The sequence below is a fragment of the Apus apus genome, chromosome 1, assembly GCF_020740795.1.
Source record: "Apus apus isolate bApuApu2 chromosome 1, bApuApu2.pri.cur, whole genome shotgun sequence".
NCBI lineage: Eukaryota > Metazoa > Chordata > Aves > Apodiformes > Apodidae > Apus > Apus apus.
In genome coordinates, this window is record NC_067282.1 from 175,470,314 (window position 1) to 175,485,097 (window position 14,784).

General features: G+C 36.9%; 1 protein-coding gene across 2 annotated transcripts in view; it reads right to left on the reverse strand.

The window, feature by feature from the left end:
* PPHLN1 (periphilin 1) overlaps window positions 1–14,784 on the reverse strand; it is a 68,020-nt gene that overhangs the window by 9,902 nt on the left and 43,334 nt on the right. Inside the window, exon 10 of one of the 2 annotated variants that reach the window (XM_051608529.1) lies at window positions 13,023–13,059. The exons of the other annotated variant lie outside the window; for it this stretch is intronic. Coding sequence (XP_051464489.1) covers window positions 13,023–13,059 — 37 coding nt within the window. The remainder of the gene's footprint in view (window positions 1–13,022; window positions 13,060–14,784) is intronic. 2 annotated transcript variants of the gene reach the window in all.

Sequence of the window (14,784 nt, forward strand, 5' to 3'; positions counted from 1 at the left end):
CAGATTAGTTGGATGATTCACTGGCAACAGCACTGTTATTGTAAACTCAAAGCTAGTGGATCAATGAGTTTAAGAACCAGCCCTTAAATGAGAAGGCTTTGTCAGCATCACTGCCTAAGAGCAACTTTTCCTTCTTAAATGGTTAAAAAACTGCTAAAGTAGGTTTGGATATGCATGCCAAGGGCTAGGTTTTTCTATCACATATGGAGCATAAAGAAAATACTACACAAGATAAGTACTGTGGACAACTTTTCAGAAAAAAAATGCAACAGCTGCAAGAAGAAAAACAATTACTTAGATTACCAACATTTTATTACTTAGTTTATGTTAAACCTTCTGGTTTCTGAAAGTTTAGAATTACTTCACAGATTATATTAGCCTCGCAAATCAGTTTTATTAGTGCCTTGATAATGGATCTAATTTTTTTCATGTCCAAGTCATGGTCCCGTCTCTACCTTCTAAATAGCTACTCTCATCGTTTTCTTTAAGTACTCATTTCAAATATATAATCAAAGGAAAAAGTAAATTAAGGCCATGTTTTTGAAGATTTCTGTAGGCTTCTCCTAGCTTGTGAATGGATATCTTTTTTCATATGCAGTAGTGACAGCTGAAAAGACTATTTCCCCTTCCCAGCTGTCACCATCCCCATACTAGAACCATCACCCCACTTGTTTGCATGAGCCGGCAATATACAAAACTACTACTAGAATTCATTTATAGGCAAAATCAGCCCAATTAGGTCGTATGCTAGCAAACCAGCTGGGCTGCAGGGAGGAATCATGTATTCTGGGTGAGAAGGTGACAAGCAGCTGTAGATGACATCAAAAGAGGACATTTATCTTTAGCCTTACTAGTGCATCCAGTCTCTTTGAGCTTATCTAGGAACACTCACACAACTGCTACCTAACCCAGATAGCATACAGGATCTGTGTTTCAATGACTGTGTATCTTAGTATGTATCTTCAGTCAAATACAAAATCTATAAAGAAAAAGAACATAAAGCTAGCATAACAGCTGTGAGTGGAGCAGGTCAGAAAAGATATATGATCAAGCCTCATTTCTCATTGCAAATATATTAATTCCTTCTATATTTTTTAGCATTCAACAACCAAACCACCTCTCCTTCTGAATCCATTCCCACAATTATAGCTACTTCCACCTTGACTTGGAAGCAGAAATATAATCCAAAAATTGGTAAAAACAGAAAGCATGACTCTCCCCAAAGAGAAAACCGTAAGGAGTAGAGGTCTTTTATGCTTAGTAAATCACATGTGTTAGGGCAGCGGTTATCAATTGTGGTTCCAAGGGAATGTAGTAGGAGTTCTGCATTTACTCAGTGGATACATCATTGACTGTGTCTCACAGTACTTGGAACTCCTTATTTGATAAGTTTGGGTTACAGCTCGTAAGTAATAGTGAAGAAGCACAGCAATTAACTGGTTCAAAAAAGCTTGGGAATTGTGGATTTTTAAATTGTGAACTATTTTTCCATGTGAAAAACAAGTCTATTTTGTATTCAAAAAGATCTTCTGAGACTAAGAACATTGGCTTTCTATTTTCTCATTACAAGCCTTTACTAATGAGATAGTTAAGCAATGCTGCAGCATTTCAGCACAAGAACTGTTACCTATCAAACTCATTAAAGGAATGTCTGCCCTGTTCAACCCAGTGTCACCGAACATTTTCCAGAAGTGGTCTGATGGGGTGAACTAACAGAGGACAGATTTGGAATGAACTTGGGAAGGTATGTGGACACACTCATGACTTTTTGAAGTGTTCACTTGTCTTCAGATTCTGGCATCCACTGAAAAGCTTTTATTCTTTTAGAGTCTAGCTTCAGTCCATCCTTATAAAAAGTATAATGGCCACTAGAAGAAAACTGGGATCAAAGACTGGTTTATGTTTGGATTTTCTGAGACAGTTTTTGAGACTTTAGCTCTGTATTTTTCAGATAGCTTAGAGCTGCTTTCTTTGATCCTGACATCTATAATTTCTGAAAACACACGATGCAACGAATTCACACATATATTTCTAGTACTCAAGAGACAAAACTTGCACAATAATACTAGAGGTGTAGACTCAGTCCTCTGGGATCTACTTAATTAAATACCTTATTTACTCTAACTGTAAATCTGGGAGCCTGATTATGGCACCAGTATTTGTTTACTAGAAACAATAGTAAAGCATCATATAAATTAACAAGTCAATGAAAAAAAAAAAATACAGCTAGAACAAACTGGCAGCTGCCCAGGAACTCTGTCAACTTCCAGCAGGCTACAGATTTGTTGAGTATCACCAGCAGCATTAGGAACTGTGGTCACTTCAGAGATACAGTAAGTTCTGCCTCTGGCCGACACTCCAATGCATAGAACTTCACTCTGACAAATTACAGAGACAACTAAGGGTATGGGGGAGTTGACCCTTCAACTAAACACCTCATAGGAATTCTAATTAACATCAGAACCTTGATGATTTGAAGATATCCTCAAATAATTAGGAAATCAGTTAATATCTGCAAGCATCCTTACTTTGCCGTGTTAACCTTACCTTTAGAGATACACAGGCTATTGTTTGAATAGTCTAAAACACTTTACGACAGAAACCAAAACAATTTCAAGTCAAACAGATAAAATCTGGAGAAAGAGCAAGCTAATACGAAGGTAACATAAAAGAAGATCTAAACAAGATAATGAAACTGGAAACCACAGGACTACATATGAAAGCATTTATTAAAAAAAATTAAAATTGCTGTTACAATACAAATAAACTTTTTAATGCTGCACCTTTAAGCAGAATAATGACCTTTGCTGATGAAGTCTACTGATGCTGGATTGATATGGTGTGTTATGGATAAGAACAGCATGGAAAGAAAGCAGTGAAGTCTCTTTTGATAAGCAGAACTAAACAGTTTATTGCCTAAGATAAAAATAGGTTGGTAAAGGTCAAACACTTTAATGCAATAGCCAAAAGAAACACTACCATGCCATTTACCTTTTAACCTTACTTCATACAAGATTACCACGTGCTCCCAAAGATACAGACTGGACAGGGGTTATTCATACAGACACATCCTGAAAAATAAGGCATTTGTCCCCTCATGCAGCCTTCCAGAAATTTTTTTTTTAAACAAAACAGTTCATGCTAATAAAGATCTGGCTGAACTACACTGTCTGGGAACAGAATTAAATTAGGAAAAAAATATTTAATCATTCAGAATACAGCAAGCCAAATTAAATATAGAAACACAAAGAAAATTAATGATATTTTCTCATTTAATTTAGAAATTCCAGTGGGCTCTTTGTTTTTTAAACCACATAAGGCTATAAACATTGCAAACTTTCTATTTTCAAATCAGCAGGTAAGACATCTCGCTATTTCAAGGATTATTATCCACAAATAATTGATTTACATGCTAAACAAAGGATTACTTCATGTAGCTATTTGTTTATTTAGGGGTACCATGACCTCTGTAGAATGATTTAATATAAAATGAATGTTTCATTAAAAAAAAGAAAACAGTTGCCTTCTGCAGGGTAAGTCAGTATCTTAGACTCTTAATGAAGGAAATACGATTAACACTTTGCATTTGTTGGCGTCAACACACTGAAAGCAGATCTTAAAACTACTGCTTACAGAATCTTACAGAATCACAGAATCTTAGGGGTTGGAAGGGACCTCAAAAGATCATCTAGTCCAACCCCCCTGCCAGAGCAGGATCACCTAGTGCACATCACACAGGAACACGTCCAGGTGGGTTTTGAGTATCTCCAGCAAAGGAGACTCCACCACCTCTCTGGGCAGCCTGTTCCAGTGCTCTGTCACTTTCACAGTAAAGAAGTTTTTTCTGATGTTTACGTGGAACCTTCTATGTTCCGGTTTGTACCCATTGCCCCTAGTCCTATCACTAGACATCACTGAAAAAAGCCTGGCTCCATCCTCCTGACACTCGCCCTTAACATATCTGTAAACATGGATGAGGTCACCCCTCAGTCTCCTCTACTCCAAGCTAAAGAGACCCAGCTCTCTCAGCCTTTCCTCATAAGGGAGATGTTCCACTCCCTTACTCATCTTTGTGGCTCTGCGCTGGACTCTTTCCAGCGGTTCCCTGTCCTTCTTGAACTGAGGGGCCCAGACCTGGACACAATATTCCAGATGCGGCCTCACCAAGGCAGAATAGAGGGGGAGGAGAACCTCTCTTGACCTACTAATCACACCTTTTCTAATACACCCCAGGATGTAATTGGCCTTCATAGCTACAAGGGCACACTGCTGGCTCGTGGTCATCCTCCTGTCCACCAGGACCCTCAGGTCCCTTTCTCCTACACTGCTCTCCAGCAGGTCAGCCCCCAACCTGTACGGGTACATGAGGTTGTCCTTCCCCAGATGCAAGACTCTGCATTTGGCCTTGCTGAATTTCATCAAGTTTCTCGCCGCCCAACTCTCCAGCCAGTCCAGGTCTCACTGAATGGCAGAACAGCCTTCTGGTGTGTCAGCCACTCCTCCCAGTTTAGTATCATCAGCAAACTTTCTGGGAGCACATTCTGTTCCCTCATCCAGGTCAGATGCCCAGGATTTGAATCAGGACATTTATGAATATATAATGGAACTTACTGCTAAGTTTTAATATGATCCATTGACTCATTTAATTCAACTTACTATTAACCTATCTTTCATTTGTTAGTCTCTTCTCTTTGTTCTCCTTAGTTCTTAACTGCTCAGCAAACTACACTGTGTACAAAGCCAAATCACTCTTCCTGCTCAAAAGTCCCTGCAGTTCACCAATACACATAAGAAAGGAGCCCCTGCCACCTCTGACTACTTTCACTTCACCACAATTTTATCTGAGTCCTTTTTCCCTTGATATGTCTTCACTCAAGCTCTCACATAACCTAGCCCTCTGCAATATCAGAAATTAATTGAAAAATATTTCACAACTAAATTATCTGAGCATCTTTGTATTACCTTGTCACATAATTGTACTTAGATTTCACTTATTTTTATCTAATATGAAAACACAAACAAAAGGTATGTTTCATAGCTAAATGGAAACATTAAGAACAAACACTGCCCACTGTATACATTATATCCATATGCATGCATGTTCTTTCAGAGCTCTAATAAAATATATAATACATCACAGTTTCAGGAAACTACTTGCTTACCGATTACATGTACATGCTGAGGAATTCATATTGAAATTAAGTATTTGTACTCAGTTAACATGTTAAATGACCTTGCCTCTTTTAAAATCTTAGTTGATCCACAATAGATAGAAACAAGCTCAGCGCTTTATTCCTAACAGAACTCTGTACATCTTGATATAACTCTTCAGCAATATCCACATGTATTTTTCAAGAATACTTAGTCTTACTGTAAAGAAACACTCAAACAGCAACAGACTGAAGAGAAACTGAAATCTGAGATAAAGAAGCAAGACATGAGCCATGTTACTATAAAGGCAACAGACTTTCAAAAATACCCAGTACCACTTATAACAAAAGGATTATAAGTGATGGAATTCTGTTTTTTCCTAAAGTAGAATGGAACAGTTATTATAAATATCCTGATTCAAACAAGTAAACAAACTGGTCCTCACACAGAGTAAAGAAAGAGGATTATGCTGCAAAGGAGAGGTTACACTCTTGGAAGTCCCCAGTGTATAGAACAGTAGAGGTCTGAGACAAGCAAGGAGCTACCTTACATGTTCATTGCACTGTCAGAAATACATACATTCAAAAATCATATTTTTCCCACCAATTAAAAAAATGTATTTGGATCAATATAAATGAACAAGAAGAGAATAATCTTTACAGTAGATGAGATACTACTACTTGGAATCACTGCTCTGGCTGTTTACAGTGACAAGAGTAACATCTACACAGATTAACAGGCTCCAGAGCCAACTCATTTTAATGATACATGCTTTTCTTGGGAGCAAAAAGCCACTCTGCTTGAAATAAAAGAGTTTCTTTGGTAACTTATCTGGGTCGTGAGACCATATATGTACTTTAAACTCAACATTTTTCTGACCACCCCCCATTGTCCAAATACTGACTGACAAAACAATGTAGGAAATTCACCCACCAAGAATGCATACTATATTTAACTAATTTTTTAAAAGTCTGTCTTATAAAATCACATATACATTCACAATTTTAGATTAATTACATCTGGATTAGGTATGTTAATGACTCAATACTACAACCATTTTTACTGTATATTTACTAGAGTACAGATTATAATTGTCACATTTGGAATGCAGATGTAATTCTCCATCTAAAAGGAGATTGCAAGCATAACAAGAGCAGTAATTCTGTTATATGTACTATGAAACATTTCACTGTCTTATTAAAAGCACAAATCACTTATACACAGGCTCAAGAAACCCACAGCCTAAACCAAATCAAGGGTGAGTCAAGAGAGCTTTCCAGAGCTCAGAGTGAAACATTTAGGTATCCTGTTACTAGAAAATCAAAAGGAAAAAAAAAAGCATTAACTGACCTTGGTGAAAGAGGAAACAAAATCTCAGAGTTTATCTTTGTTTCTGATTTTAGTGAAAACAGAGTTACAAGAAAACATCCTTCAATAGCAATGTAAGAAAAAGGGAAATTGTACTGTGAGCTGTAATTACGCCTTATAATAAACTTGATAAAAACAGAGAAATTATTTTAAAACTAATCAGAGCATTTTTGAGTTGTGGCTAGACCTACACTTGGGTAAGCAGATAGTTTCATCAAAAACAACATTACTGTATTTCTTATCAACTAAAAATAAAAGTGAACTAAATGGACAACAGAACTGTGACTGACATGTTTGTCAAATTCTTCAGTAAATTATTTCAGGCCCTCGATGCAGGAATGCTGCATTTCCTGCCTTACCATTGAGGTTTCCTGCAGATGCCTTGAGGGCATCTAGAGGGGAAGACACCAAGCTGGAAGCACCTGACTGCTCCCCACTTGTTTCTGGCACCAGAAATAGCAATGAGTTTTCTTGCATGATGTAGCATCTCCACCTTTCAGCCAGGGAGAAACTTCATTTGCCCATGGGCTTCAGAGCTTCTGTAGAATTAATTCCCATCTCCACCCATGTTCCTCTTGTTCTCCATCTCCTTCTTTCCCCACCCTCTTGACTGCAGTTCCTGATCTTGGCACAAATAATCTTTTTTCAACTGCAAGTCCAGTCCCACCCTCATTCATTGCTTCCCACACGCCCAGTTCCCAACCCTGTCTCTCCTGTCACCACAAATCCTTTAATCTCTTACAAATTTTCTCCACCCTCCAATTCAGAGGTCGCCCCATTCCTCAGCTGGACATAGTTCCACCTTGCCTCTTCCTCAGAAATTCTTGCATCCTTTTGCCCCTGCCTTCTGGATCCTCTCCTGAATTCAGTCCTTCAGCATCTTCCCTTTGGCATGGTCCATCTCTTTCACAGAACTGTTCTGGTTGGAAAAGACCTTTAAGATCTTCAAGTTCAACTATTAACCTAACTCTACTGAGTCCAGTGCTAAACCATGTCCCTAAGCACCACATCTACACGTCTTTTAAACACTTCCAGGGACAGTGATTCAACCACCTCCCCAGGCAGCCCATTCCAGTGTTTAATAATCCTTTCAGTGAAGAAGATTCTTCTAACATCCAATCTAAATCTCCCCTGGTGTCGTTGTTTTCTCTCCATAGAGAAAAAACTTTGACAGCAAGATTTCTAACTTGACACCCACATGCCTTTCTAAGCTCGTTTCTCTCCTTTCAACAGTGTGAAAAAGAAATATTATTTTGTTGGGGATGGAGAGATGCATCAGTCACTGCCAAGAGCTGATGAAGGTACAGTTTCCATCCCCTTGCTGAGAAAGCTATGCACAAGACTGTCCCACCAGTAGAAGTAATCTAATTACAGGTTTTAAGGAAGCTGCATTCAACTCACAGGTTCCCCCAAAGGAACAAAGAGATTTCTTTCTGTAAACCATGCAAGTGTCACTGTTGCAACTTTCCTGTTCAGTACCAAGTAGCAGAAGCTTTCAATAGGGCATCAACTTTACTTCTCAGTGAGTTGTACCTTGGTATGGGACCATTTCGCTATAGTTGCACCACTTGCAGCTCTTTATCACCTTAGCTGACAGGCAATAAATACGTAAAACCATTCAGAAATCTTTTGATCTTAATTTTCCTTGAAGTGCAAATACTTCAATGAACTGTAAAAGGTTAGAGTTTTAAATACAAGCGACCATTTAATTCACAAAGCTGAGCTATCTTCCTACCCAAAATTTTGTGGTTTGTGCCTGCTCTTTCCTCTCAAGATCTACTCTAGAACTTTAAGGGCTGGAGTAGCTAGGTACCAGTGTGGTTCACAACCAGATCAAAGTTTGGCTCCAACAAGCCAGATGGAAGAAGCTGTTACAAGGGTCTGTACTGATGCACTAGTGCTCCAAAGTGAGTAAATTCTCCAAAATATGCAGAGCCAAGGAAGCTTTAGATAGAAATTAAACAGAAATATTTTTTAAAGTTTTATCTTCCCTATGACCAAAAAGAAACTGTTACTATGCAAATGTCAAAAATACCGAAGACTATCACTTTCTATAGATTTCTGCCTGATGATTAAATAACTTTGAGTGCCTAAGGCAGTGCTTCAAGATACCAAATGTTCAGAGATGGTAGTGGCTCAACACACTGCACAGAGTAGGTGCTCACTTGTGGCAGCAGGCACATTTAAGGAACCACACTGTGAATAAGACAACTGGTTCAATAAATGTCCATAAATTTTCCATTCTTTTTCCTGACCTACTCCAAGAAGACTACTGTGCCAAGTGCAGAGGACAGCACAGGGGCATAATTTCTTCAACTATGGTTACCACCAAACTCCTTGAAACATGCAGCTGAGGTCTGCAATGGTGCAAGTTATTGTTTTGTTTTTGAAAACAACAGTAGCACTTGCCTAAAGGGACTTTCTGATGTTTAATGAAATGTACTCATATAGTCTTTCTCCACTGAATTTGTAGTTTCTGCTACTGCCTTTTTTCATAAAGCTTGTAATGACAAATCATCTTGGTTTCTGTCTAAATTGAATTTAGCTGAAACCTGACAATAGAGTCAAGAGATACACAGCACAGATACTCTGATTGCATAAGCTAGCTTCTCCAGGAAGCCAATTAAAAAAAAATATATATGTAATAAAACAGGCAAACTTCCAGCTGAAGAGGATCACCAAAAAGTTTGTGTCAGCATACTCTTAATCTATTCTGATTTTGTCTTTAAAATTGCTTATGTAAAGGTTTTTTACTTAGGTAGCATGTGATCAAAAAGGTTAATATATAAATTATCTACTATATTGAGGTGGTGAACTGTTGTGTGAAATAATTATGGTCAAGTAAGTACACACAGGACACCCATGTAAGTACAAAATTACATGTTGTAATAAAACCAAGTCTTTAGGCTACCTAGGGGGCAGGAGAGGGAGAAAGACCCATCTATTAAAGGTTACCATTGTCACTCAGAGCAATATTCAGAGTTCAGTAGTTCAGAAAATTAATGCATTAACAGTTGTTCTCAGGAAGCAAGAAAGGCTAAAAGAACCATTAGCAATGTGACCCACTTGGTTTTGTCAGTATTCAGCTTCTGTAATTTTGAAAGTCAAGTCCATTAGCCTTTCAAAGTCAAAGTACCAAAGCAAAACAGGCATAGCATAACTTTTGTCCTGTGGGGAATCTTGGTCCTTGTTTTTCTGTCCTATTTTGTGAAGTGTGCCATCAAAAGTTCTGATAACCATACTAGTGTATGTCCAGACAATTACTGTGGACTGAAAGTCATAAAATCAGTAAAAATATGAGTCAAACGCAATAGAAAAGTAATCCTTGTGGGTAGATGAGAAATTATTACATGCACTAGTCATTTACACCTCAAGATAAAAATCTAGTGGTTTTATAATCTTAACTTACAGAAGTACATACATAAGCAACTTATCCAACAGAAGATTTTTCCTGTATCATTTAGGAAACAAAAATCAAACAAACAACTAAACAAAACAACAAAACAAACAAAACAACAAAACAAACAAAACAACAAAACAAACAAAACAAGAAAAAACCTATAAGATTACCTTATATTTCAAAGGTCAGAGCAAATGAATACTTTCTATCAAACTTTTAAGATACATACCTACATAAATACTATCTGCACTCAAAATCATTTGAAAAAAACATAGAACAGTCCTCCATAAAACACAGCTTTTTAATTTTATATTATCTATTTGCTTTCCAAATGCCATTCAACTAATGGCTGTCAAATCACTAAGGTTCACAGAAAGGAATGAGCTACTCAAAAAGCATGGCCTAGTCATCTTTAACACATACTGAGTTTAACCTGCTCAGTGAAACAACTGCCAGAAAAAAAGACATCAGACTAGGCACTGAGATAAAGAATTCAAAGAGAAATAGAAACTTAAGAACCAAGGGACAAATCCAACCTGTTACCCAAGTGTCTTTGGTCACAAGTGATCCTATATTTATACATGATTCAGTGTTGTATACAGATCAGATTACAAATAAATTAGAGGATTAAACTCCCTGCACCAGCAAAACTGTCAACTACAAACTAAGTTTCTGTTATATTAAGATCAGCCCTGCAGTCTGTAAAAGACACATGAAAAAAATAAAATTGTAGGTTCACACTTCAGCAGATTTTCCCTACCTACAGGCTGTTGGTGTGATACCCTTCTGTTGCTCTCTACTCCAACCTCCTGAGGCATGAAAGCTCTTGTCTGTGCAGGAGAAATGGAAACTAGCTCCCATGACAAATATCAAGTGCCTTTCTACCATGATGTTTCATTTGCCATTTACCAGCGGGTTTTACATGTTTGCTCAGTTACCACATAATTTTACAAAACCTTTCCTTTATGGCACTGTTCTCCATTTGCCTCACATACATCCCGCTTTAAGCACCACTTAAGATTCATGTTTCATTTCTATGTCTTTCAGAAGATCAGAGCTCAGACTGTCTCAGGAATATTGAGAGAGCTGTAGAGAAATTAGTGTTGGAGCAGAGAGGAATAGATGCTATTAAGTAGTTCTTTGAGCTGAGGCTATTTCTGAGTTATTTCTGGATCTAATTATTAGTGATATGGGACTGATCCTATTCTCAATTTTCTTCAATTCAGGAAGCAGCAGGTCTTCCCAGCAACAATGCTGAATTATTCCTCCAAAATTCAAAAGATACCTTGTTCAAGAGACACTTAGGTTATAAGAAAGAAAAATACTAAAAAAGTTGAAACTTTAAGCCTCAGTGCACTGAGACAACTAAGAGAGAATTTTATGTTCAATCCTTAAAACAATTTTAAAATAAAATCAAACAACACTGCTAACATCACCCTTCAAGTCCACCAATGCCTTTCTGTTAAAGCAAGAATAAGATGGATACAATATTGGAGAGGAGGCTCTCTAGTCTCCAAATTAAATTCAAGTTATTAAAACCACCACCACCAAAAAAACACCACCACCAAAAAACCCACAATCCTCACTCTTACAGAAACTACTGTCTTTATCAAGGCTCAGACTATTAATCATTTCTGATTTTTGTCCTTCAGCTTCCTCAGGAGGCTCACCAGTGTCAGTCCTGCTTATCCTTCCAAGCATCTTAACTTCTGACAGTTTTTTCAGTAGGCAATTTCTCATAATTAGTTCCTAATTATATATCAAGGACCACACATTTTTAGAGAGTTTCTTCTCTTCCCAGCACCTTTTCTAATCTTGTTTACACTTACCATCTCTTGAAACTAATCTTTCTTCTTCCTAGTCTACTCAAAGTTAGTTTCCAAGACTTCTTTCATCCTGTTGTTAAGTTCTTGTGGTTTCTCATAACAGAACAAGAAATTTTAAATTAAGCATTCACTGCTAGCTGTTGATTGAAAAAATACTATTTAATGGACATCTCCTTAGATTTTCACTTTATCTGATCAAAACACAGTCTCGTCTTTCAAATTTTAAGAGATGGGCACTGAGTGAAGCAGGTACAACCTTCTTTATTTTTTTTATTATTTTTTTTTAGCTAAGTCTAGCAATTTTATCAAATACCTAACTACTAACACTCCCTCATTTAAGTCTTCTAGAGAGCTGCCATGAAATGATAACACCTGTAAAGAATCCCCTTTAAGGCTGTCTGTAACCAAACAGTCCTCTGAGGTCTTGGAATCTGCAGTCCTGCTTGGTCACATGAATGAATGGCCACTACATCAAAAACTGTAATAATTAGTAGATTTGTCAACAAGTTGAGTCCTCAGCATTCACCAACTTCAAAATAATGTGCTTAGCACAGGCCAAAACTGTCACATTGAAAAACATGTAAGGCAAAATAAACTATTACACAAAATCTTCCATAGATACATAATGTTAGAAAGCTAAAGGTGAATTCTATCTAATGTATTTGAGTCTCCCTAAGAACAAAAATACCCTCCTGTTACTGAATACATGCATACACTTAGGGTGTTAAGTTCTCTTAAAAGTATCGCTTTATGAGTGTTGCATATTCCATAACACTCACTTTTTATCAGCTTTTCAATGAAAAAAGCTGCTGGCAAAAACCTGAAACATGGTAATACATTTCCTTATTAAACTATACCTTTAGGTGCTGAAGTAAAATGAGCGAGTTGTGCTGATTTTGCATATGCAGCAGTTTGTAATTACGAACACTGCAGTACATACCAAATAAGCCATTACCATCCATGGAAAGAGAACACAGTGAAAAACTGGAAAGGACTGCAACTTGCAAAGTATGGTGACCCAAAGAGGAAAGCAGTTAAATCCTTCACATCCTTTTAAAAGTATCCTGTTTTAAATCAATGTATTTGTAAGGCGAATTGATGATACTATGAGAATACTGACAAAAAGTTTTTAAGTTCTCCATCTTGCAGTCCCAATAAACATGAAAATGCAGATTTCTAACAAACAGATCAGATTTAGAAAACTGAAGGATCGCAGCACAAAAAAAGACTTAGGGCAAGTGTGAATTATAAAGATGAAAATAAGCATAACAACTTACTTGGTTTTACTTTTGCAATGGTAAAAGTTAAGGAGGTCTAAAATAAAGAGTAGAAAAATCAGCAGGTCAGAATTAATATGGAATTAAAAGTGCCAAAGAATGCATAAAAAGTAATAAATTACTTGCCTTGAATATAAGGAGATGAGTACTGATATAAGGAAACTAATAAAATGCAAAAGGATGAAACAAGATCATACGCAGATGAAATAATTAAGTGAGGGAATCATCATCAATTTTTCTGAGAAGCCTAAGGCAAAATACTAAAACTTGAAACAAATGTTTTCTTGATTAGGAAAAACTAAATTAACACACTTAATTACATCTTTCATTTAAATAAAATAAACAAGCTCAGAGGAGGCATGATACATACTACACTACCAACCAAATTAGACAGATGAAGATGAGTCCACCATTAAGGCCTTGTTACTGTGGATCAAGTACACAAGATTTGAAGAACAGAAAAGCTAGGAGAGAAACAAAATTCAGAGCTTCCCCATCTTTTACTCTCATCTGGCCTGTTCCTCTTGTTTGGTCTACTCCTGTCAGAAACAAAGCATGTCTGACCTCATCCATAATCAGGAATAATCCTTTAATGTGTTCTCTAGCTACTATTCCAGTCCCTCAGCTTCACTTGACTTACCTACCTCTTGACTCATATTTTAATTATGAGATTTTTTTCTAATCTAGATAATTTTGCCTGAAATGAACAACAGCACAAGCAGACCCACAAGCTAACCTAAGGAAACAGTAACCTGTTTCTCTGGCACAGCTTAAGTCAAAAGAACAGGTACATAAAAGGTCTGCTTTGACAGCTTCCTTCATTCCTTCCTGGATTCACATTATCCTATTTATTTATTTATGTTACTGAAACAGTTATGTTACTGAAACAGTTAACACTTACACAGTTAAAACTTCAATTTAACATATCCAGACTTTATAACACTTTTCTGATATACCTACCACTCTTCCTCATCAGCTTATTCCTAGCCAAGATGAGGAAGCTACCTCATATTTACCACCTCTTTCACCCCTACACTGTTGAAGCATTGTGAAGCAGTTTTGTTTGAAGCAAAACAAAACTAGCAATGGACATGGGACAGGGTGGTGAGGAAGGTATAGTGTGTACTTTCATACATACCAGAAATTGTAACTATTTTACCATGACAAAAATGCCTGCATGTTTTCTTTATGGTCTGATATGAAAACCAAAACTTTCCCAATCAAATCCTAACAATGTAGAGTTTAATTTTGTGAGCTGTCAGTCTCAGAGCACCACCTTCAGAGAACAGAATCACATTAAAAAGTGTCAAATACAAAGACAATTCAATTATTGCCATATAGCTCTTACCAGAACAAGAGATCTAACTAAGCAGGAGAAAAAGAAACAGTTCTTCTGAAACTACACATGCTACAGCTGTTAAAACTTATGTATTTCTATCTAATTGCAACTTCTAGGCCAGACAAAGTAATTTATCTAAAAATGATAAGCAGTTATTCAGCAGATCTGGAAAAAAAATCTGGACAGCCTGCTGACTGAGCCACACACTTATTTTTCCCTCTCTCTATGCACTGTATCTATGAAGTTTCAAATGCAAACTTTAGAAAAATCTGATTTTCAGCATCTTCCAGCGAGAAGGACATTGATTATGTGTAACAGTTTGTTAATACTACTGAGGGCTGTTAACAAATAATATTAAAGTCAAGTAAACACGCAATTAATACAAATATTTGAAATTTTAAAAATATTATTCTGGTGAACATT